Source organism: Etheostoma spectabile, chromosome 14 (assembly GCF_008692095.1).
Source record: "Etheostoma spectabile isolate EspeVRDwgs_2016 chromosome 14, UIUC_Espe_1.0, whole genome shotgun sequence".
NCBI classification, from domain to species: Eukaryota; Metazoa; Chordata; class Actinopteri; order Perciformes; family Percidae; genus Etheostoma; species Etheostoma spectabile.
The window spans coordinates 9,865,306-9,888,688 of record NC_045746.1 but is presented as its reverse complement, the minus strand read 5'-3'; the positions used below and the strand labels follow the sequence as shown (position 1 = coordinate 9,888,688).

Here is a 23,383-nt window from a genome sequence, read left to right as displayed (position 1 = left end):
GTGGCCGCACTAATCCTCAAACAGCACAAGATTACTCGCTTTTAACTACTTTTAGCTCTAGTACCTTGACCTCAGTCTGCTCTCCAGTATTTTTGCTCACTTTACGGTTTTCTCGTTTCTTCTTTGTTTCCTGTGACACTTCTGTTTTGTATGATTTATGAATGTAACTGCAACAATTCTGTTTCAAAGTCACCCGAAGTACATCAGTCCCCTGATTTCCTGGAAATGCTGCTGTGTTCTGAACAGCATGTCGAAGTCCTGCAATGCAATATGCAGTAATAACCATGCAACGGAGGGGTCAGATTCATGTTAACCTTTTCGCAAAGTGGAAGTTTCTCAGAAGCAAAGCTGCTGGGGGCAAAAACTATGCTAAAACTACGCCCTACTGGTGGAGTAAAACGTCAGAGTGGGGAGGTAGTTACATTGTCCACAATATAAATCAAAGCAAGCAAAAATAGCTTCTGGTTCACTTTCATTGAAGAACATTTGGAGTGTCAGTTAGAAATATGATCCAGCTCTACAGAACACTGCTGCAGCAGGCAGATATTTACATGTGAAATATATTGTTTGATCATGTATGTTGTCTGATTAATCTGCTATGAGTTTCATACTCAAATTTTGAAATACAGGCCATGCCATACATAATATTATAACATTTATGAGGCATACTGTAATAAGATGTAACTGAGCCTTAGTCTAGACTAAAGTCCAGTGGAAAAGAAATTATGTAGGTAAGCTTGTTAACCTAGCCTCTTAAATTTGGATCATATGTTCATTAATGAGTTCTGAAAACATTCATCTCTGTTTCAGACTTTTATGCTTTGCTTTTACATATGTATCTGCCATTAAAATTCTATTCATAACTTCGAAGGCAGGTGTAATAGGAGCTTGACACCAAACTCTGTGACCAAACTCAAGACACTTTTACCTTATCTAACCCCCCACCCATTCAGAGTTACACTTTAATGCTGCGTTGCATTGATCTTGGACATCAGAAGCTAGCGGCTGGGAATAACGCCACACCCAATTAACCATTCCTTCACTGTTGGGTAGCCAGGTTAGCCATTGTTAGCAATACCAGTTTATAACAACTCATTAGCATAATGTATTTTGTACACGCAAACACCGTAGCAACATGTCCCCAGGTAGACGTTGGACAGTACTGTGTGTACGGCTGATTTAATAAAACCCAAATAAGACCAAAGCATATCACAAGAGCTTTCACTACTATACACGGAGCAGCCATGTTGGATTTTGAGGTTGGCTTTGGTCGGGGTTGGTGAGGTTCACCGACTTTCCGACTCGGAAATGTGACTTCAGGGGGCATTTCAGTTGAAATCTCTGACTAGGAACTTTTACATTTTGACACCCAATTTCCACCGGGTGTGGAACAACGGCGTAGTCATTAACTTTCCATTAAAGCCAGTCTGTGTATTGAGCACAGAAACCAAATAAAACATCCTGTTAATTTTCAAAATAAAATAGACCATGCTCACAGCGGCTCATATCTCCCTGCACTAAACCTTGAAAGCAGCACACAATTGTGTCCCCCTTTACTCCTCGGGATGAAAACAAACTGTTGTTGGTTTTGTGGTTCTATTCTACGTCAATTCGAGAAATCTCGTGGGGCCGCAGCCGTTACGCAACAAATCCGGACCTGGTGGGTGTTGACGGACGGCGAAGCACGGAGCCGACAAGCGGCAGAGCCGATCGGCAGCCGTTACGCATCCGGTGGAAATTGGAGGCGACTTTGCTTTTCATTAGCTCTACATGGGTGACATCTGGTTCAAAAGACTAAGCCGGGAAAAGAAGCAACAGGGCAGATGAAAAGAGAGGAGGATGGAGGGGTCTTGGAAAGTAATGTGTTGTTCAGTAAATGTCAGGCCCTTGCATACTGACAATCTACAAAATCAATAAATTAGACTCCAACAATCGATAGGTGTACTGACATGTAGTGCTGGGCAGTACCATCAAAGACTTATCTCACGTTTTTTTTTTAAAGATTCTGGCAGTTTCACGGCATATCACGGTGTTTTCCTTCTTTTGCTTGACTGGGCCTTTATATAATGGCTTATTGGCTAATGGCTCCTGTCAGGAGTACATAGAACATACACAGTTTTTCCAATATCATCATGTTAACTAAAATTGATTACTAAAGGTTTTTCTTGACTCCACAATGTCATGCAATAATGTTATATGGAGAACAGTTATTGCCACTCTGCATCACATCCCCAACCGGCACCGTCAGACCCCACCTACCAAGAGTCTGGGTCTGGCCTAGGTTTCTTCCTAAAAGAGAGTTTTTCCTCGCCTTTCCTTGTCACACTAGTTGCTTGCTCTTGGGAGCAATTACTGGAATTGTTGGGTCTCTGTAAATTATAGAGTGTGATCTAGACCTACTCTATCTGCAAAGTGTCTCAAGATAACTGTTACGATTTGATACTATAATTGAATTGAATTGGGAATGCATGAAACAGTTACAGAATCAAAACTATTTTTACTGTGCAAAGTAGTAAAATAAACTGAAACCTCTGCATGCTTGAAGTGACATGTCATTAACGTTTGCACAGCTGAGTAACAAAGTAATGTAAGAGCGACGGGCAACAACAGTGCCTAAATCATGTCAGATTTTTCACAAACAAAAAACTTGGGAACAGCAGACGGATCTTCTCTTGAGCATACGTTGTTCTGGTGAATCTCCGGTCTTTCTTAATCCTCTATCTGTGTCCAATTGTTGGGTTATAAAGTTACTACCATGACTGAGAAGGGTACCCAGTTAACAGGGTTCCTCTTCACTTCACTCAGGGATTATTTCAGCCCCAGCGCTCTCTGCAGCAATGCACCGGTATTATGGTATATGAAAAATCCATATCATGTGGTAAATTAACATCGGTATATGGTTGTTCACCGCCCAGCACTACTGACATGTACGAATGGTCATTTATGAATGCTCACTGAGACTTACTAGTTTTGGCTTGGTGGTGAGGCCCAGGTGGTCCTGATCAAACTCTTTCTTCTCTTCCCATGATCCTCTGATGTCCCCGTTGGACGACGGGGAAACGTTGAGCTCTTTGACCTCTCCGCTCATCACCTGTACAGGGTCCAGACTCATCTTCACCATAGAGAATCACCCTCTCTTTGCTCCAAAAAGGCACCCTCCAACCTACCTGGACTCCTCTAGGCTACCTTTGTAATAAAATAAATAAATTCTCTTTGTCTGCAAAATCAAATAAGAGGTCCTACTGCAGACGGTAGCAACTATCGAGGTTCTACTCTGCATTGATAAAAGGCATCCTACAGTAGTTTGGTGGACTTATGAAAGCAGCCGAAGTGTGTGTCTCCTGTTCACTTGTCTGTATCCTTTTCCCCCCCCGTAAGAGGATTATTACTCACTGGCTCCAATTCCAGAAGACATGAAAGACGCTTGCTGCAACATCGTCACTCATTCACAACCATTGTCCTACACACAGACAAACACACAGTCACACATACAGTCTATCCTTTGTACGTGTGTTGCAGGCTGTGCAGCGATCCATCTGCTGCTAGCTCTGTGTGTGTCTCTCTCTCTCTCTCTCTCTCTCTCTCTCCCCACTCAGTGACCCTCTCCTCTCCCTCTCTGTCCCATTCAATCACTCTCTCTGCTCCCTTGCTTCGCTCATTCCCCTCTGTCCTCCTGCTGACCAATCACAGCCCTGATTCCTTATACAGTATGGCTCCGCCCACCACCACCCACTCGGTGTCTCTTGTTGACAGTGCAATTTGGCCAAGAGGCTCATGGGACATTAAGGCACACAATAAGTACACAGCAAAAAATAGCTGTCATGATGAGCCGTTTAATCTGAAGGCAATTCAAAATAGTTTATTTTTTAAATAAGGGATAGGGGCTGAGATGAAACTGCTACACAGTAATGATAAAAATGACTTTTAACCCTTTAACACTTTTTTTTAAATCTCACATTGGCAGAATGTCTTTATTGATTTGGTTTATTTATTTATTAATTTTTGAATTGACTTTTTTGCAGCGTAACACCCTGCACATTCAATTTTATAGTATCAAATCATAACATAACAAGACAGACCTCAAGACACTTTACAGATAGAGTAGGTCTAGACCGCACTGTCTTTTACAAAGACCTAACAATTCCAGTAATTTCCCCAAGAGCAAGCATTCAGTGTGACAGTGGTAAGGAAAAATTTCCTTTTAGGGCGAAACCTTGGGCAGACCCAGGCTCTTTGTAGTCGGTGTCTGACAATGGCAATAACGGTTACAATACAGGTAATGGAACTATGACTAGAAATAGTTGTAGTAGTTCATGGTGTAGCTGGGCACTGCAGGGCATCACAGGGTGTAGCAGGGTGTAGCAGGGTGCAGAGCAGGACCACGGCTACAGCTGTAACCATGATTTAGGGGCCACTCTAATACAGGAAAAACTGTTGGGCAACAATCCCAGCAGTCCCACGTGCAGCCACTGACCAATCAGGAGTGAGAAAGAGTCAAATGAATTTCCCGATATGAAGACGAGACGTGTGTGACTCGAACATCTCACAGTTACCAACAAAATGTACAGCAACAGACGGTGCAAAACATTTCAGACCGTGCTGCCAACATGTAAACATTTTAACATCTGGGCACTGCAGGGCGTCACTCTAGGTAAATATTTCTGGGGCATGGATGCACACAGATAGAAAGGGAGAGGAGAGAGGAGAAGCCACCTAATAACATTGCCTAGAGGAAGCGTACATAAAGAAAGTAAAATTGGTCCAAGCACTGATCCTTGTGGGACACCATGGCTTACTTTAGCGTGCCTGGGGGATTTATTGTTAACATTAACAAATTGACTTCTGGCGTGTGATGGAATAGTCATGTTTTGAGAGGATCGGCTTCTTCCACCAAATAAAGGTAAATTAAGACTACATATTTTTCGTAAGATAGCTGTGAATCTCGATGTTGATTGTTGTTAACATGCATGGGAATCCTGGTGAAGCCGAATAAAGCCTAAAACACAGAAAAACAAACTACAACCGAAGAAACAAGCAATGAGACGAAAGCTAACCCGCTAACAGCTAGCAGAGCTCAAGATGCGGCGACGGAAAAGGCGCCGCCAATGACGGACGTCATGGCAGCTTTTTACAGACTGAATCAGAATGTTGAGTCTATGTCGATCAATGCGTCCATCACTGGTCTGAAACAGTCACTTGACGCTGTGGAGCAAAAAGTAATCTCAAACGACGGAGGGCTAAACAAACATGAGGCCCGAATTAAAAAGCTGGAGGGTCAGTCTTCCAGATGGGGAGAGGAGGCTAGGTCTATCATCTAGCAATTGGACGACCTGGTGGCTTGATCGGATTAGAGGTGTAAAAAGAAGGTATGGAAAAAAGGCAACCCAGCGATTTTGTTTTGAAACTTATTCCAGCACTTCTGGGAGAAGAAAACTTTGGCTACAAGATTGTTAAAGTGGATCGAGCGCACGGTGTCCGTATGACGGCCCTTCCCGTCAATTTATTGCTAGGATTCATCACGACTCAGTGAAGGAACGAATACTGAGGCTTGCTTCACAGAAATTCCCTTTACAACAAGAGGGATCTTTATTTTCTCAGACCTGGGTCTAGCCAAAATGAAACGACCGCGATACGACAACATCAGGACCACATGCAGAGCGGATGAGGTGAGATGCAGGTTCCAGCATCCAATGACATTTGTTGGACAAACGCACATTCAACAACCCAAAGAACGCTGAGACGTTCTTGGATTCATCAAGATTAAAAAGAAAAAAGACAACTTTCATGTCAGGCTGACACGGATTGTCTCAGTTCTACTCGCTTCTCACGTTCTGCAGCACTTTTGGAAGTGGGCTTGACGGTGTGATACCAACTCGGAGGGTTTGGACATGTGGGATGTTGGTTGTCAGAGGGGAATGGGTGAAGGGAGGAAGAGTGCCCCGGAGGACAACACAGTGTTTTTCTTTTAAGTTATGTTCAAATGCAGCTGTTTACATTACGTTTTTACAATTTCACAATATGGCGGACTGTTTACTTACAGTATATCTTTGGACAAAATCAGTTATCAGTTAGTTACAAGCAGGGGGATGGAGGATGACGTCACAAGGATAGTGAGCTGGATTGTGCGAGGATTAAATCACCCGGTCAAAAGAGGAAAAATGTAGGCTTATGTTACATTTCTCCAGGAGACACACATCAAGAATACAGCTAAAAACAAACTATGCATGGGATGGGGATCACAAATATATTAGTCAAACTTTGGTACCAGAGCCTGAGGGGTAGCCACAATTGTTAAGAAAAAGGTCCTGTTTGATCCTGGGTGTAGTCGGGGATCCAGAAAGTACATTTTTAATCACTTCAGGGATACTCAACTGTGTTACCGTCACAATAATGAACAAATCCGGTTATGTTATTTAAGCCCCGATAATCAATACAAGGCCTGAGAGTCTTATCTTTAGACAAAGTAAAAAGATCCAGCACCCACAGGAGATGAGGAGGAACAAATAATGCCAGACTTGAGTTACTCACCAATGAACTGTTCCACTGACTCACGTTCAGGTGCAGAGAGGTTGTACAACCTACTGGTGGGATGTGGAGCCCTGGCAGCAGGTCGATGGAGTTTTAGGGTCGATTAGGTGGTAAAGATAAGGCCTTCTCTTTACTAAAAACCCCTGCCAGGTCATGGTAGACAGAAGGGACAGTAGACAAGCTGGCGGGTTTTGGTTGTTGGGATTTGGGTGTGTTAATGCATGAAGTGAGGGCTGACTTGAGACAATTGGAATGACAAAAAAAGGCTCCAGCTGGTAACTTTACCAGCAGACCAGTCAATAGTAGGATTGTGGAGCTGTAACCAAGGGAGACCCAAAACAATGGGGCATTTGCTGAGGGCAAAACGTGGAAGCTAAGCTGCTCTTGATGGTTGCTAGCCAGCAACAAGGGCAGAGGGGAAGTCTCATCGGAGACTCGTGCTAAAACCTTCCCGTTGACTGTTTTGACCACTAGGGGTGTCTCAAGTGAGACTAGGGGAATCTGGTGATGCTTGACCAACTCTGAATCCACAATGTTAGCGTCAGAACCTGAATCAACTAGACCTTGGAGGGAAATCTCTTTACCATTAACACATAATACAGCTCTTATGTTAATGCGGTGACGGGGAAGCTCAGAAACTATAGGTTGACTCCCCAGGGCCCTGTCCTTGGCTGGTGAGTCTATGCATTTAAATGGTTCCGACAGGAAGCTAGTTGGTGATTCTTCTCCCCCCGGTACAAGCACAATCTTTTCGAGCCGCCGGTTCCTCTAAAAGGGACAAGCCTATTACGTCCCAGCTGCATGGGTTCCTCCTTGGGTAACACTGAAGCAGAGTTAACATTGGTAGAAGGTGAACTGAATGTAACCCAAAACATTTGACTGGGTGTAGACGGATTGGCTAAGGTAGGCCAAAATCCTGGAGGGGTAGAATCAGAATCTGCTGGGTCCATTTTGTCACCGGCCAGATTGTTCTGTTACAGAACGGCAAAGGAGGTTGGACCCAAAAGCAGATGATGACACAGGATAAATCATAAAGCGATTTAATTTTTGAAACTATATACACAATAATTGAGCAGGTGAACACAGGAGGGGGGGGGGAGGAGATCCAGTAGTGAGTGGTGGATGCCAAAACTGACAGCCATGATGACATCATGACACCCAAAAATATAATTGAGGTTCAGCCAGGCAGCAAAAGAGCATTTGCAATCTTATACCAGACACTGATCAGTCATGAATCAACCAGCACAGATAGGTCAAGAACCGAATGGGAGACAGAACTGGGGGTGCCCCTCACTGAGGAATTCTGGGAATCATGATTTGTGAAAGTCCTCAAATTTAGAAAATCACGTAACTGATTAGCGACTACCTTCTCAAGGATCTTGGAGAGAAAGGGAAGGTTAGATATACAGTAGGTTTATAGTTTGCTAAGACCTCCGGGTCGAAGGAGGTTTTTTTCAGGAGAGGTTATATCACAGATCCTTTAAACAACCTGTTACTAGAGAGATATTGATCATATCTAGTCATGAAGTGGTAACCACGGGTAACACTTCTTTAAGTAGCCTCGTTGGGTTGGGGTTCATGAGACAGGTAGAGTGCTTAGCTGAAGAGACCTTTGACAATAATTGTTGAAGGATAAAGGATAGAAGCAGTCTAAGTATATGTCAGGTCTTTTCGTTCTTTCTAGTGCTACTGCGTTTAAAGGTAAACCGTTAGAAATTGAAGGCAAGAGATGATGAATTTTATCTCTGATTGTTATAATTTTTGAAGAGGCTCATAAAGTGGTCACTACTCAGAGCTATAGGAATAGATTGCTCAACAGAGCTGGGACTCTCTGTCAGCCTGGCTACAGTGCTGTAGGGTTTCTTCTATTAGTGAAGAGTAATAGTCTGATCTAGCATTTCTGAGGGCCTTCCTATACATTTTCAGACTGTCTTGCCAATCCAAACCAGATTCTTCCAGTTTGGTGGAACGCCATTAACTTTCAAGTTTCGCCAGGTTTGTTTTAATTTGTGAGTTTGGGAGTTAAACCAAGGTGCTGGTGTCCCTTGCTTCATCATCTTCTTCTTGAGAGGAGCGACAGAGTCAAAAGTCGTTTGTACGCAGGTCGTAGCACCATCTACAAATGTATCAATTTGGGAGCGGCTAAATTTAAAATAAAAGCTCCTCTGTTGAATTAAATGGTGTTGGAATATCTTCCTTAAATTTATAGGCATAGGCCTCTAGTGTAGAAGCTTTTGTTTAATTTTGTATAGTTGGAAAGTAAGAATTCAAAAGTTATTAGAGAATGGTCTGATAATGAAGGATTCTGCGGAAATACTTTTAAATCTTCCTCTGATACTACTCCAGTCTGAACGTGGCAGACTTAAACTACACACATTTTGACATGAGGTTTTTTAGTCATCTATAGTGGTTTGATTGTAAGAGAATGGAAATAAGTAACAGACATAGGAAAGTCAAAACCAATGTCAGGGAATGGGAGTTATATTAGCCTAAAGGTAGCAGATAATGGATGTAACCTTAATTTAAAACCAAGGTTGGACACCAAATGTACAACAGGGCCATTATTCTTCTCAACACAGTGCCAGGGCGTAAAGCGGCCAAATGCCTTTGTGGTTTGTTGTTATTTGTTTAAGACTAATTTATTTATCTCTTTACCACAAGGAAATGGGTGTTTTTTTCCCGTTGTGACTGGTCTTACTACCTATTGATCTACAGTTTGTCATATCTGGTATGACCATACTTGAAAATAACAAAATGAGAAGACGTAGTGTATCTGAATATTGGCTTCACTTCATGCCTACCAGTGCAGTTATGAATACATTTCTAAATTGCACTCATCATCTTTGTGGCACATTTTGGACTCTAGGCTACTCAAGACTAAAGACGAACACTGGCTGAGCTTCTCACTTTGTGAACATTGTGGCTAAACACATCAATTATTAAGCTTGGTTTGATTATGAGAGCTGAGTCAGAAGGCAAAGCTCCCGCTCCACCGGTCAGTTCTCGTTCCTGTCCCGGTTATGAAGGCTTAAATTGGGTGGTGTTGTCCTTTATCAAAGCATTTGAAAAACAGGAAATGTGTTAGATTTTTCTCGACAAAAGGTTTGTGAGTGTTTCCGACCCTTATGGGAAGTAAATGTCCATATTGATCAAAACGGTCAAAGCTTAATCTTCATGAGTCACTTCATTGTGTTCAATTATTTCTCCATTGCTGTCCAGCTGAGCAAATGAGTCCGCAGAAACCGGGGGCAAAATTAATTTCTGCAGTCATTAAATTTCAATGTATATTATGGCTGTGTGTGTGTGTGTGTGTGTGTGTGTGTGTGTGTGTGTGTGCTAATATGTGGAACCCAGGCTTGAGAGTGTGTGCTCGTCTCTCCATACATTGTGGCCTCAGCAGGGTTACCATGAGAACAGCAATAATGGTGACATCATTGCAGCAGTGTGACGTCATTGCTAGACGGTGACTCATACTCTTGGCTTATTGTGTGTATATGTGTGTGTGTGTGTGTGTGTGTGTGTGTGTGGGGGGGGGGGTCAAGACAAGACGACAACTACAACAACTCTGGACATCCATGTGTTTTATTCTATGTAACAAAAATAATTACATTGTCTTTGTTCTAGGAGCCTAACAATATTTAAAACCAAAAAAAAAGAAAGAAATCAAAAGCAAAAATCATCAAACGGGACAAATAGACATTTACATGAACATCAAAGCGTAATGTCGAAGAATAGACTCATGTCACACAACCAAGTACAAATGATCCCGTGTCGAAATAAAAGTAGAATATCCATGTTCTTAAGTGTGTGACACAGCTCAGAGCGCCTGTGCAGGGGTTTTCTCTTCATGTTTACCTCCACCTGATACAACCACATTTCATATTCATGTATTTTATTTCAGTTCCATAAATGTCATCTTAGATAGATAGATAGATAGATTGATGCTTTATTCATCCCAAAAGAAAATTTTAGATTTAAAAAAAAATCTTTGACAACTAAGGAGTGACAGTTGAATTGTCTGTAAGTAGTTTTGAATTGGATACTGCATGAAAAACATGCAATGAGAAAAAAAAAAGCAAAAATCATTAGTGTCTGCAATCTTAGGGACAAACGTCCAAGTGTCTCCCTCGCTCTGAGCCGGTACTATTAAGAATGGACGGAATCTAATCAGCACACATCAACACTTTGTCATATCAAAACAGTTCTACTCCGTAGCGCTCAGATGATTAAACCAAGACCGCGATTATAATGAAATTAGTCAAAACAAAAGTATGGGACACTATTTGGATTCTGCTAACTATTTGCAAGATCGTCCTTCTGGTTGTGTCAAACGTAATCCTGGGTCTTTGGTGGTGTTTCAATAGGTGTCAAGAAATCTGCCAGTAGAGTGAGATAATCTAACTCCAACAACACGTGGAGAATTTTTAGGATTATATTTTGCATCCCTCAAATATAGAACGATCTCAAAGTTGAATTGCTCAATTGTGAACTCCTTTCAGCTTCTTAATTGTTGGGTTTCTGTAAATAAGATCACAGAGTACAGTCTAGACCTGCTCTTTATGAAAAACCCAATGACATAACTCATTAACTGTATTGAATGAACGACAACAATCAACTATTTTGATGGTCGACGAATCAGTTTGTGTAATATTTTAGGAAAAAAAGTTTCAAAAAATCTCTGACTGTAGCTTTCTAAATGGGAATATGTTCTGGTTCCTTTACTCATCTGTGACAGTAAAATGAATACATTTGAGAAGGGACAAAACAAGATATTTGAGGATAGGAGTTTGGGATTCTTTCCCCATTTTCTGTTATTTTATAGACCGGAAAACTGATTGATTAATCAAGAAACAATGCAAATAGTTATTAGTTGCAGCCCTACTCAAACATCTGTTATGCTGATTGATAATCCCAATAAAAATGCTTTTTTGTTGCTAGTATGTTAAATCTTACATACTTTACATTGGCTTTAAAGCTGTGTTAATACTTTTTTCTTTGTGTGTTTAATCATTTGTTTTGCCACTTGGTGTCTGCCAGGAAGAAAAGCCAAAAATGAATATTGGCATTTCATCACAATCTTCATTTGCTATGGTGAATAGAATTGTATATTCACATATCCCGGCAAATAAAGAGCAACATGAGCGCTCATTTGCTGTCATCCTTCTTGTAAATTAAGCTTTTGGTGTCTAAGCTTCTGCTTCTTTTGCTTAATTTCACTTTCACTTAAGAGATCTTCATTCTATAAAAGCTTTTGAATTTCAGAAAAGTCCCATTCATCGAGTGGCTTCACTTCTGTTGCTGTATACTTAACCCTTGTGTTGTCTTTAATCAACGTTTTTAAGTCCTTTTTTTCAAGGTTTGTCACTTTTTTTGACGTTTAACACTATGTAACACTAACTTGTTAACTTTAGTTTGACAGTTTTCTTTGGAATTTATGGTCAATAAACCTCATTTACAGGAAATTATACCTTATGTTTGAGTTAGAAAAGCAGAAATTAGGAATTATTTAGGCTAAAAGTAAAGGAATGGATGTTGATGATAATCACAGACTGGAATATGTCAGCTTTTACCCAATAATATTTCAAAACCACTTCAATTTGTTTTTCAAATGCTGTAAAATTGAATAAGACGCCCCAAAATGAATGAAAGTAGAGATTTGTACTTGGCAAAGAGCGTTGTGTGGAATCAATCATGTTATTTTGGGTTATTAAAAAGAACGCTGATATAGGAAAACGGGTCAATTTGACCCGAGGACAACATGAGGGTTAAATACAACAACAATCCGATTCACCTTGATGACATTTTCTCACTCCACCTTCAGATGTCTGCACTTTTGAGAAACACAAGACTGAACAAAGACTAATATATAGTAACATCATGTTGAATATTGTCTATGTTGTCTTGATCATGGGGTATTCATTGGGTTATTCACAAGGGGGAGCAGTACAGTTGTTGAGTTGTTGTGAGGCATGACGTTATACTTCTATCCACTGGGTGACACTGTAACACAGGACAGTGTTTTCTATTATTATCACTGGCACCCCCCTCCTTATTCCTCAGGATTCCCCTGTCAACAACTTCTCAACACCATCCGTTTCAGAAAGCCCCCTCTCCGCACGTCAACTGTCATTTGGTGAACATCTATAGGAGTAATACTTATAGAACTGCAACGGTATACAGCAAACAAAACCACACGTCCCATATCGGAGACAGTACAAACCGGATACCAGCGGACCACGAAAGCAAAGTGTGGGTGTGGGTAATAATACATATCATAGTGCTTCGGCGTGAGGGTTCACACTCAAATTTGTACAGTTATACTACACTGAGGCATCTCTTGTTACACAAATGATACAAATGCAAAACACACGTGAACACTCGCAAAAGTATCCCGACATACAGCACACACTGAGCTTTTACAGGCATCCACTCATGCTCACTCTCTCACTCTCTCACTCTCACACACACACACACACAAACAGTAGCTGTGTCATCATATGAAATAAGGTCGAAGCTAGTGGTACATTTACATATTATATCGGTTTATATTCATAAATAAGATTACAGTCGTATCGTAATGTACATGTACTTTTATCATTACAGTATCGCACAAAGGAGGCTCGTTCTTTCGTTTTAGGGTGGGAGCGCGTTCATTGGCTGGGTGAGAAGGAGGAGATGATTCTGATTGGCGGACAGGAGGGAAGTCAAATGTTTTTTGCTGCAATGCAGAGAAAGTCAGACATTTTTGACTGACTGAAGGAAAAAAAGGCAACCATCTCTCCCAGGGAGTCAGAATTATTAATACAGGACTTGAAGAGTTGGGGGGTTCCACACTGAGACAACTGAAGTGGAAGGAAATAGCAACGCATGCTAACAGTACACAGATCCATTCATCACAAAGGAAAGGAGATAGCTGTCTCACAATCCAATCCAAAACATAACACCCTGAGTCCAATTCTTAGCACTGATTCAATTTTCCTGAATTACAGTTTCTCCTTCAAATCTTTTCACGGCCTTATAATTTAGTTTATCATCGCTCTGAGTAAGTCAGATGACTATATCTGTCCTCCTACTGCGAATGACTGCTAGCAGAAAAACCGCAGTACTGATTTTATTGGGTGTATTTGTTTCTGTGACACAGTGAGCTTTCAAGATTGACGTGCCATCCACACTAACTGATAGGGATGACATTAGTTTGACATTTTGGAAAGTACGCTTATCCACTTTCTTATCGAGTTGGATGAGAAGGTCGATATCGCTCTCATGTCTTCATGTGATATAGGAAGCTACAGCTGGGAGACAGTTAGCTTAGCTGGCTAAGAACAAAGAATGAAGCCAAGGGTGAGAAAGTTAGGGAGCGTCCCGCTGTCCAAAGGTTTAAAAAAAAAGGGAAAAAAAGCACCCTAAATTATTTTATTATTACGTTGTATCTTGTTTGTTCATTATGTACAAAAAACAAGAGAATTTGCTTGTTTTTTTTTATGCTTTCTGTCGAAGCCAACCGTGTCCTGGATGTGGCTCCATATTTCAAATCTATATCCAAAAGTGTTGTGGTTATGATGCTGCATTCGCATGCTGTTGGAATTATTGGACGAAAAAAGCAGTTCCCAATTATGAAAATTCACGGGAATGCCCCCTCAGGTCTGAACCACAACTCAGAAAGTTGGCGTCATATGACGCAGTAACATGGTGGACATAAGTAAGTAAGAAACTTTTCATTAATTCACGTATTGCATTTGTAGTTTTTGCAGACATGTAAGTATTTGGTTGTAACCATTAATTCAAGTAGAGTAACCTAGATTAGAAATGGTATGCAGCCTATTAGCATCCACCCCACAAATCACTAATGTATAGCTTCCAACTGGAAATAAATACTGGAAACAGCTACCGATGTGTTGATTAACCCTTGTGTTCCTGTCAAAATTGAAAATCAACAATTTGGTTGACCTTTTTAACTTTTTCTTACGTTTGTTTGTCACTTTTTTGACGTTTTCAACACTACGTAACACTAACGTATTAACTTTAGTTTTACAGTTGTTTTTGGTCAGCAAATAAGGAAATTATACCTAATGTTTGAGTTAGAAAAGCAGAAATTAGGAATTATGTTGACTAAAATTAAAGGAATGGATGTTGATGGAACACTAACCTATTAACTTTTACAGTTATCTTTGGAATTTATGGTCAATAAACCTCATTTATAGGAAATTATACCTAATGTTTGAGTTAGAAAAGCAGAAATTAGGAATCATTGAGACTAAAATTAAAGGAATGGATGTTGATGGATAATCACAGACTGGAATATGTCAACTTTTACTCAATACTATTTCAAAACCACTTCAACTGTTTTTTTCAAATGCTACAAAATTGAATAAGACGCCCCAAAATTACCCATCAAAATCACCCCAAAGAGCGCTGTGTGGAGTCAATCATGTTATTTTGGGTAATTACAATTGGCTAGTTAACATTGATATAGGATTACGGGTCAATTTGACCCAAGGACAACATGAGGGTTAAATGCTGAGCAAGAAAATCCAACACATCTCTGTAGCATCCATCTTTTTTTTCCACATCCTGAACACAACGAAGTGGAAAGACTGACTTCCCAACTCAGGCTATGGGACCATTTGAGGAGCAAGTGAATGCAACATAAGCTACAAACGGTAACTTATTGACAGCTTTACACTAGCTCGCTTGTCTCATCATTCACAGTCACAAACAGGTGAGCGCACCCGTACCACCCAGGGTTCCTCTTCAACCTTTTGCTCTTTTTCAAATTGATTTTAGATCTGAGCTGAGTTCAGCAAAGTTCCTCTCCCTCCATCTGTTATCAAAGCGCTTCCTCTCTGACATTTAGGGAGGAAGAAGACAAAAGTGTGTGGGGGGGGGGGGGGGCAGGAATGGAGGGAAGAGAAGAGACGGCTTTTTCTGCTTTTCATGTGAACAGTGAACCACAAAGGCAGCTTTGGCCTTTTCTGAGAAATAACATTTCATCTGGCCTGTAATTACTGTCCTCATTATCCCCACTCCGCACTGTTCCAGTGACTCCGTCAGTTGCTTCAATTGCTCGTCTAAGAGAAGCAAAATCATGTTTAGCATAATTCTGTAATTTTTCATTATTTCACGTTCTGTTTAAATCCCTTTTGTGTCAGCCCGGTGCCAAGATTTAAAGCGAACACTCTCTGTAAAGAGAATACAAAGCTGATTTTTCTTCTTCTTTTGGTGCTGAGACGCCATTCAAACATTTCCACTGCACATATACCAACTGTGATAATGCATAAATTTGTTACCTTAATAAATACTAAAAGTCTTCCTTAATTTAAGCTGTTATAAATAGTCAGCTGTGATCTATCACAACTAATGAACTTATCTGATAATAATGAATGAAACAACTCATAACAATGATCTAATTTCTAAAATCTAATTTACATTTCTACATATTTAAACCACTGCCGGTCTAGATAGTCACCTCTTTTGGTAATTTAAGCTTTTTCTGGCAAAGTGGAGGTTGGCAGGGGTTACCATGGTTACATGTCTTCAACAGCAAGAAGGCTCTCAGGAAGTGACGTTGTAAATTACAGCTCAGTGCGTCCGAAAAAATTCATACTACGGTTTAGTTTTACAAAAGTATGTTGAACGATAGTACACATATTGAGTATGTAGTGCAGAGTATGCAATTTTGGACGCAAACCTGAACTCTTAATGAGTAACAACTAAGGATGTTCTTTTCGATATTTGAAATTTATTTATTTATTATTACTTTGTTTTGCCAGATCTTGACTTTGACATGGAGAGAAAAAAAAAATTAACATAAAAAAACATGTACTGGAACAATCACTTTTTGGAAATCTTGACTTTGTTTTGAGAGATCTTGACTTTGTTTTGAAGAGAGCTTGACTTTTAGATCTCGCAGTACATTTTTGAATTTTTTTTTTGTTGAATTTTTCGTTTCTCTCAAGATCTCGCAAAGAAAACTCGAGATCTTGCAAAACAAACTCAAGATCTCGCGAATAAAACTCGAGATCTCACAAAACAAACTCAAGATCTCGCAAAAGTGTTTGTCCCCAGTACGTGTTTTTTTCTTTTTTTCCTCTATGTCACCTCCGGGGCTCCGTATGATTGTACCTCTACTCAACGGTAAAAATAAATTCTCAGGATTTGAAAAACCAAGTATTCAGCAGCTTCAAAGCCAAAGCGTGCAATATTTGTAAATGTCTCACACTTTGGTGTCCCCGAGTGTTAAAAAGACAAAAACAACACTGGGACATAGCGATGCACGGCACTAAAAACAACACAGACTGTTAATAATTTATTACATTATGTGGGGGGTTACATTATGTGGAGGACAACGCTGTCCGTCTAACCTAATTACATGTCCTTTTAATGAAGGACGCATTCATTTCAATAAGATAGTGATTTTTGTTAGCATGTGTGTTAAAGCTTTAGGCGTAGAACGCAACGGGCAGCAGATCAGTATACGTCGTGCTGCACAACTGGTACAATTTGGCACACACACACACTCCCAAACACACACGGGGGAGTTTGATCTGGGTTCATAATGTGTATTTGGCTTGTAAAATGTCCACACGCACGTTCTCACATGCAGTACTCCCAGACATATGGACAGCGGAACACAGACTCACGGTATTGTTCATTTACGTAATTCTCTCTCTATCATATGAGCATAACATTTGCTTCTCTCGTGTCGCTCTAGATGGACCATGTGGACCAAACAACAGGCAGTTGGTTTGATGCCATTCCTTTTTATCCAAACTATCCCATGGTGCAAAGCAACCAAACACCCGCTGTGTTTCCACATTGGCATTCTGGGTGCCAGAATCAACACTAGAGTAAGACATTAACCCTTGTGTTGTCCTCACGGGTCAAAACTGACACCAATTTGACAGTTGTGTCCCTTTTTCAGACTTTTTGTTTTTAGTTTTCACTAACACCACCTTACTACCGCTAGTTTTACACTACTTTTTGGAATTCATTGTCAATAACCCTCATTTATATGGAATTATGCCTAATATTTGAGTTAAAAAAGTAGAAATTATGAATTATTTTGACTAAAAGTTAAGTTCAGAGGAATGAAAGTGATCAATTGTATTTGCAAAGAGCGTTGTATGGAATCTAATCCATTTTTTGTGGTAATTTGGGGAAAAAGAAACCCATATTTCAGATTTAGGATCAGATTTAAAGGGGTCAAATTTGAGCCAAGGATGACAGGAGGGTTAAAAGGAATAGCTACATATTTTGGAAAATATGTTAATGTGCTGTTAGATGAGAAGGTCAAAAACACTTTCTTAGAGACGATTAGCTTAGCTTTGTTTAGATTAGCAAACAGCTAGCCTAGCTCTGTCCAAATGTTAAAGAAAAAGCTAAAGTGTGAAAAAAGACTTAAAAAATGAATATCATCTTTAGTGAGTTTTTGAAGTGCTGGTACTGGTTAATAGATTTATTTATCCTCTACCTATCTCTTTACCTGTTTTCAGTCTGTAGCTCAACATTTATACTAGTGGTATCAATCATCTGATGTAATTCAGAAAAAAAGCAAATGTGTATACTTTTTTAAACTATTTTTTCATGACCTTTGAAATCAATTGGAAGCAACCTGCTTTGCCATTCTGTCTCAATATGAACATTTTGAAAAGGGTGGGCAAAGTATTTACAATATTTGCACCGTTCTACAAAGAAGAAAGGAAAAATATGACAAAGGTGCAGTATATATATTGTACTGCAGGGTGTAAATTTACAAAATTTGAGAATGGGGAATTTCCTCTTTTCACAGATCATCAGATTGGATTTATAAAGACGCCTAGCTAGACTGAAGCAGAGTGTACAGTACCGTATAGTGGGATGGCCCGGATGAAAATAATGGCATCAATCAGAGGTCCACGGCTAATTGCCAGTCATCACTGCCTCAAAAAAAGAAGGAAAAAGGTTTCCCTACCTCCTACTCCCTGAACTGCGTCCCTCCCTTCATTCCCCCACCTCTCTTCTCTCATCCTCCTTTCTTCTCTTGTTTCAGTTCAACTCTTCCCCTGTGCTTCCTTCCCTCCCTCCCTCTGTTTCTCCACCCATCCCTCCCTCTACTTCTGCATGTCACACTGCAGCAGTAGGACGATGGAGGGGTCAGACTTGGCGGCCTCTTTAAATTCTTCCAGGGAGATCTCATCATTGTGGTCCTTGTCCATCTTGGAGAAGATCTTGTCCACGCGCTGCTGCGGGGTCAGCCCGTCCTCGTTCATGCGCATCATGATCACAGTGCCGACCATCTTGTAGATGGCCTGCACAGGGCGAGAGGGGGGATAAAAGCTTTTTCTTTAACCTTATAAATAACAGAAATAATTTCTTCTATAGGAATCAGAAAAAAGGGAATCTTTGGTTTACCCAAGTGTTAAAAAAGACAAAATACCTCGATGATCTCCAGCATCTCCATGCGAGTGATTTTCCCATCCCCGTCCAGATCATACATGTTGAAGGCCCAGTTGAGTTTCTGCTCAAAGCTGCCCCTGGAGGTGATGGACAGGGCGCAGATGAACTCTCTGAAGTCGATGGTCCCATCGCCGTTCTTATCAAATGTCCGAAACGCATGCTGGGCGAACTTTGAGGCATCACCATATGGGAAAAACTGGAGAGTGGAAAATGAGAAAATCAAGGTAACAGTTACATAGTGCATCACTTCATTTAAAAGACCCTGTTGCATTATGGGCAGAGAGGAATCCAATTTGACCCATACAGAATATCTTGATGTGTGCAGTCTGGGCAAGAGGCTTATTATGACCCATATTTATATAGCGTATAATGTAAAGCAGTAACCTCTAGTACACGGAGGAATTATGATGGCAGCAGTGTTGAAGTCAAGACCACCCTACATATCCACGATGTTTCACCATGTCTTTTCAGCCGATATCTGTTATCTTCTGCTTTCTTTGTGTTGGAATTCTAAACTCCGGTTGATTTATGAGGACTACAGGAAACTGCTCCTCAGGGGTCTCATTTCTAAACATGAAAATATGCGTATGCCACTTCCCACACAAAGATTGTGACAGGAGAATGTAACGTCCTCCGCGCAAACTCTGACCCATGTGTACACACATTTTGGAGACAAAAGGAATTGGCGACACAGATGGACGGTGAAGTGGTGAACTGAAGTCAGACAGCAGAAATGAATAACGATACTTCTAATATTTTCAAGTATTGATGCCTCACGCACACTTGTTCACTCCATATCATACATGAAGATTAAATCCAGTTGTGGTATTTGTGCATGTATTGAGTGCTCATTGTTCCATAAACACCTCCAACTCAAATCTCAAATAAAAGTGCCATGGTGGTTGTTTTGGCTATAGTATATAGTTCTGTTAAACTTGTCATATAGGTCTGGTTTATCAAAGCTATCTCTGCGTGAAATTATGATTATGACTGCAGTAATTCCTGAATGTCTGAGTGAAGTTTTTTGCTTTTTCTCCCCCAGTCGTCATGATTTGGCATAAAGAAAGAACAACTGCCAGTCCATTAACATACTGATCAGCATTTATGAGGTGCTTTGCATTGACTATTTATGGTTAAAAATGGAGTGTACGGGGCGTGATCTGTGATTTATAAAGGGAACACTGCTTACAGATGTGTATGCACACGGTTTCAGAAATCTGAATTTATTTTAGCGAATGCCTTTTTTGGCGTGCGTACACTTTTAGTAAGGATCCTACGCACAGTTTTATAAATGAGACACCAGATCTCTGCAGGGTAAATCCAGACAGCTAGCTAGACTATCTGTCCAATCTGAGGACTATGGTTACCTGGTCTCGATCTCTGCAGGGTAAATCCAGACAGCTAGCTAGACTATCTGTCCAATCTGAGGACTAGGTTACCTGGTCCTCGATCTCTGCAGGGTAAATCCAGACAGCTAGCTAGACTCTGTCCATCTAGGACTATGGTTACCTGGTCCTCAGATCTCTGCAGGGTAAATCCAGACAGCTAGCTAGACATCTGTCCAATCTGAGGACTATGGTTACCTGGTCCTCAGTCTCTGCAGGGTAAATCCAGACAGCTAGCTAGACTATCTGTCCAATCTGAGGACTATGGTTACCTGGTCCTCAGATCTCTGCAGGGTAAATCCAGACAGCTAGCTAGACTATCTGTCCAATCTGAGTTTTCTGATGCACGACTAAAACAACCTTTGAAAATACACGTTCCACCAAAACAAAATCCATCTCCGCAGCGCTGTGGAGGGAAGTCTGGCAATGCGAGACTAACCTAAACCGAGACCAAGTCATCATTAGGGTGTATGGAGACCGAGACAAGACCAAGACTTTGAGGGGTTGAGACCGAGTCAAGACCAAGACCAGAACAGTTTGAGCACCAACGGCATGCCACGATAAAATTTGGAAACTGCTAACCATAGGCACTCCTCAAATTGATCTGAAATTTGATATTGACAGGAAAGGTGGGTACACACTCTTTTGGTGAGCTAAAAGTCGCCCCGAGTCCTTTTTATTTTTACATTTATTATTTTTTTAATTTTTTATATTTGACCCGGGGACACTCTATGGCAATAGAATGTTGAAAAAAGTGGCAAATGTTGGGGGAAAACCACAAAATTGCAGGAAAAAATGTATGAAAAAAAATATTTTTTAAATGCAATTAAAAAAAGAAAACTTTACTGAAGGTGACAAAAAACACACATTGAAAAACACGACAGAAAAGTGACAAAATTTGGGGGGAAAAGTGACAAGAAAACTGGAATTAAATCAACAAAAACATCGAGAAAAGTGTAGAAAAAGAACAAAGAAATGTAGAAATTTAGACCCAGAAAAACACAAAGACCGAGTAAAAATGCTGTTGATTAAGAGACGAGATCTTCAAAAAAATGGCCTTGAGACTGGTCTACACCACTGGACGGCAGCAAAAGAGATAGTCAGGTGACGTAATAAAAAGAGCGACCTTTGCTGCGTGTCATGCCCACTGTCAAAAAAATAATAATAATAAAACGTCTATGTAGGGAGGAGCTCGGGGTGGATGATGGGTCAAACACGTGTCCAGTGTAAAACTAAAAGTCAACGTTGAGTAACTTATAACAGTAACAATTCTTATTTAAAGAGCACTTTAAAAAAATCTATGTCACAAAGTAACAGTCAACTACATAGCATACCTAGTCTACATGTGTAACTTAAGTTACGTAACAAATTTGCTAATTTTAACCCAAAACATGATCTTTTTCTAAACCTGACAAAGTAGTTCCATTTCAAACAATAAGCATATGTTTAAAACTTTGACTCTTATGTCAGGAACAGTCATACATATCGTTTTGGGAGTCACTGATTGTGTTGCTGTGCCATCTCAAAGGCACTCAGAGTCACAGTCTATTTCCAAAGCACAGCACCATCAGTCAGCCACGGAAATATCAGCTTTATACTATGTAAGAGGGAAGTTTTTTCATTTATATAACTGTGGAAAAAAACAGTGAGAACAATTTTTACTGCAGTAAATTGTCATGGTTTGGGGTTTTCTCGGGATAATTTTGCCCTTTTTTGCCTCCTTGTGTTTGTTTCTTAGTTTTCTCCCCGGTCTTGCGTGGTTATCTCTGTCTTGTGTTCTCCTGTGTGTCTGCTTGTTCTGTTTCCTGTTTTATTTTCAAGTCTGTTTTCTGTCTTGTCTTGCCTCTTGTTTACTTCCTGTGTCTTCCCGCTCTTGTGATTACCTGATGTTTTCCACCTGATTCCCTGTCCTCTTGTCACCTGCGTCTTGTTACCTTGTGTATCTAATGTCTGTGTTCCCTTTGTCTCTTGTCAGATCCGTCTAGTTCGTCCGTCTGTCTGTAACTCACCTTGTTGCAGTGTTCTCTGTATTTTTCCTGTTCCCCTGGACGTTTTCCCGTGAGTTATTCCCTGCCTTTGTTCACACTTTTTTTGCCTCTCATCCCCTGGACCTCTTGTTTTTTGAATATTTTTGTGCTTTTTGTTGGATCCCTGGTTTGTTGGACTGTGTTTTGTGTTAATAAAGCTTATTTTAAGCTCTGACCCGCTCTGCTTTTGGGTTCTCCTTCCGCAACCACAACAGTAAATAGCTTTAAAAAAACACTACCCATGTACTACCCAACTTTGTGTAAAGACCCCAGCCCTACTTATCATTAAATAATAAACTCCCATGATTTCACTACCTTTGCTTCTTTTCCCTATTCATGCCTGTCTCCTGCCCTCCGCCCCAGCCTCACCTTGACATAGAGCTGCTGGAACTCCTCCAGGTTGAGGATGCCGGAGGGACAGTCTTTGAGGAAGCCTTTGTACCACTGCTTGAGCTCTGCCTCGTTGAATTCGGTGTTCTTGGTCAGGTCGTCCAGAACCTCTGGAGCCAGCTTGCTGTTGTGTTTCCCCATGATGCTTCACCTCTCTGGGGGTACGGGGACAGAGAGAGAGAGAGAGAGAGAGAGAGAGAGAGAGAGAGAGAGAGACGAAGCGACAGTATGAACACACAGATAAGGAGGCACTAAACAAACCACAGCAACAGCAGTTGTGCCCTTGTGGTGGTCTCTTTGAAAACAAGGAATCGCCTGCACAGTGACACACATAGGAGAGCTGCATTGGCTTTGTGTGGCTTTGTGTCAGAACATACAGCATTACACATGTACACACTGCTTTAAAACATCTTCTTAGCAAGCCAATTAGTCTCCATTATAAAAAACCGAACCCTAGAAGCTGTTTCATGCTTCTTGCATTCAGAGCAGTCAGCACGGTTGACTGGGTGACTGTGTGCTTGGCGACCGTGCGCTGGGCAACCACCCATGTCAGGGTTGGTTATTATGCATTTTTTCCTATTCATGTGAAAAAGGAAATCTGCCCTGGACAAGTAGAAT

General features: G+C 40.7%; 2 protein-coding genes and 2 long non-coding RNA genes across 9 annotated transcripts in view; 1 reads left to right on the top strand and 3 right to left on the bottom strand.

The window, feature by feature from the left end:
* nt5c1aa (5'-nucleotidase, cytosolic IAa) overlaps nucleotides 1-3,641 on the bottom strand; it is a 24,324-nt gene extending 20,683 nt beyond the window's left edge. For 3 of the 5 annotated variants that reach the window (XM_032535146.1, XM_032535147.1, XM_032535149.1), the window contains exon 1: nucleotides 2,966-3,354. In XM_032535146.1, the coding sequence (XP_032391037.1) occupies nucleotides 2,966-3,121 (156 nt within the window). In that variant the 5' untranslated portion in view covers nucleotides 3,122-3,354. Of the gene's footprint in view, nucleotides 1-2,965; nucleotides 3,355-3,393 lie in introns of those variants that run through there. The other 2 variants (XM_032535150.1, XM_032535148.1) reach the window with 2 other exon arrangements.
* Nucleotides 1-8,664, top strand: part of LOC116701443 (uncharacterized) — a 14,864-nt gene extending 6,200 nt beyond the window's left edge. Inside the window, exons 3-4 of the long non-coding RNA XR_004334916.1 lie at nucleotides 737-739; nucleotides 8,386-8,664. This is a non-coding gene — a long non-coding RNA (uncharacterized LOC116701443). The remainder of the gene's footprint in view (nucleotides 1-736; nucleotides 740-8,385) is intronic.
* A 1,428-nt stretch (nucleotides 8,665-10,092) lies between these two features.
* Nucleotides 10,093-14,875, bottom strand: LOC116701442 (uncharacterized). Its single transcript, XR_004334915.1, has 2 exons — nucleotides 12,302-14,875; nucleotides 10,093-11,840 (listed from the first exon to the last, which is right to left on the bottom strand). It is a non-coding gene; the product is annotated as an uncharacterized LOC116701442 (long non-coding RNA).
* Nucleotides 14,876-16,250: 1,375 nt separating this feature from the next.
* LOC116701441 (hippocalcin-like protein 4) overlaps nucleotides 16,251-23,383 on the bottom strand; it is an 80,402-nt gene continuing 73,269 nt past the window's right edge. For both annotated transcript variants that reach the window (XM_032535151.1, XM_032535152.1), the window contains exons 2-4: nucleotides 22,745-22,920; nucleotides 18,944-19,159; nucleotides 16,251-18,815 (exon numbers count right to left, since the gene is read on the bottom strand). In XM_032535151.1, the coding sequence (XP_032391042.1) occupies nucleotides 18,618-18,815; nucleotides 18,944-19,159; nucleotides 22,745-22,906 (576 nt within the window). In that variant the 5' untranslated portion in view covers nucleotides 22,907-22,920 and the 3' untranslated portion in view covers nucleotides 16,251-18,617. The remainder of the gene's footprint in view (nucleotides 18,816-18,943; nucleotides 19,160-22,744; nucleotides 22,921-23,383) is intronic.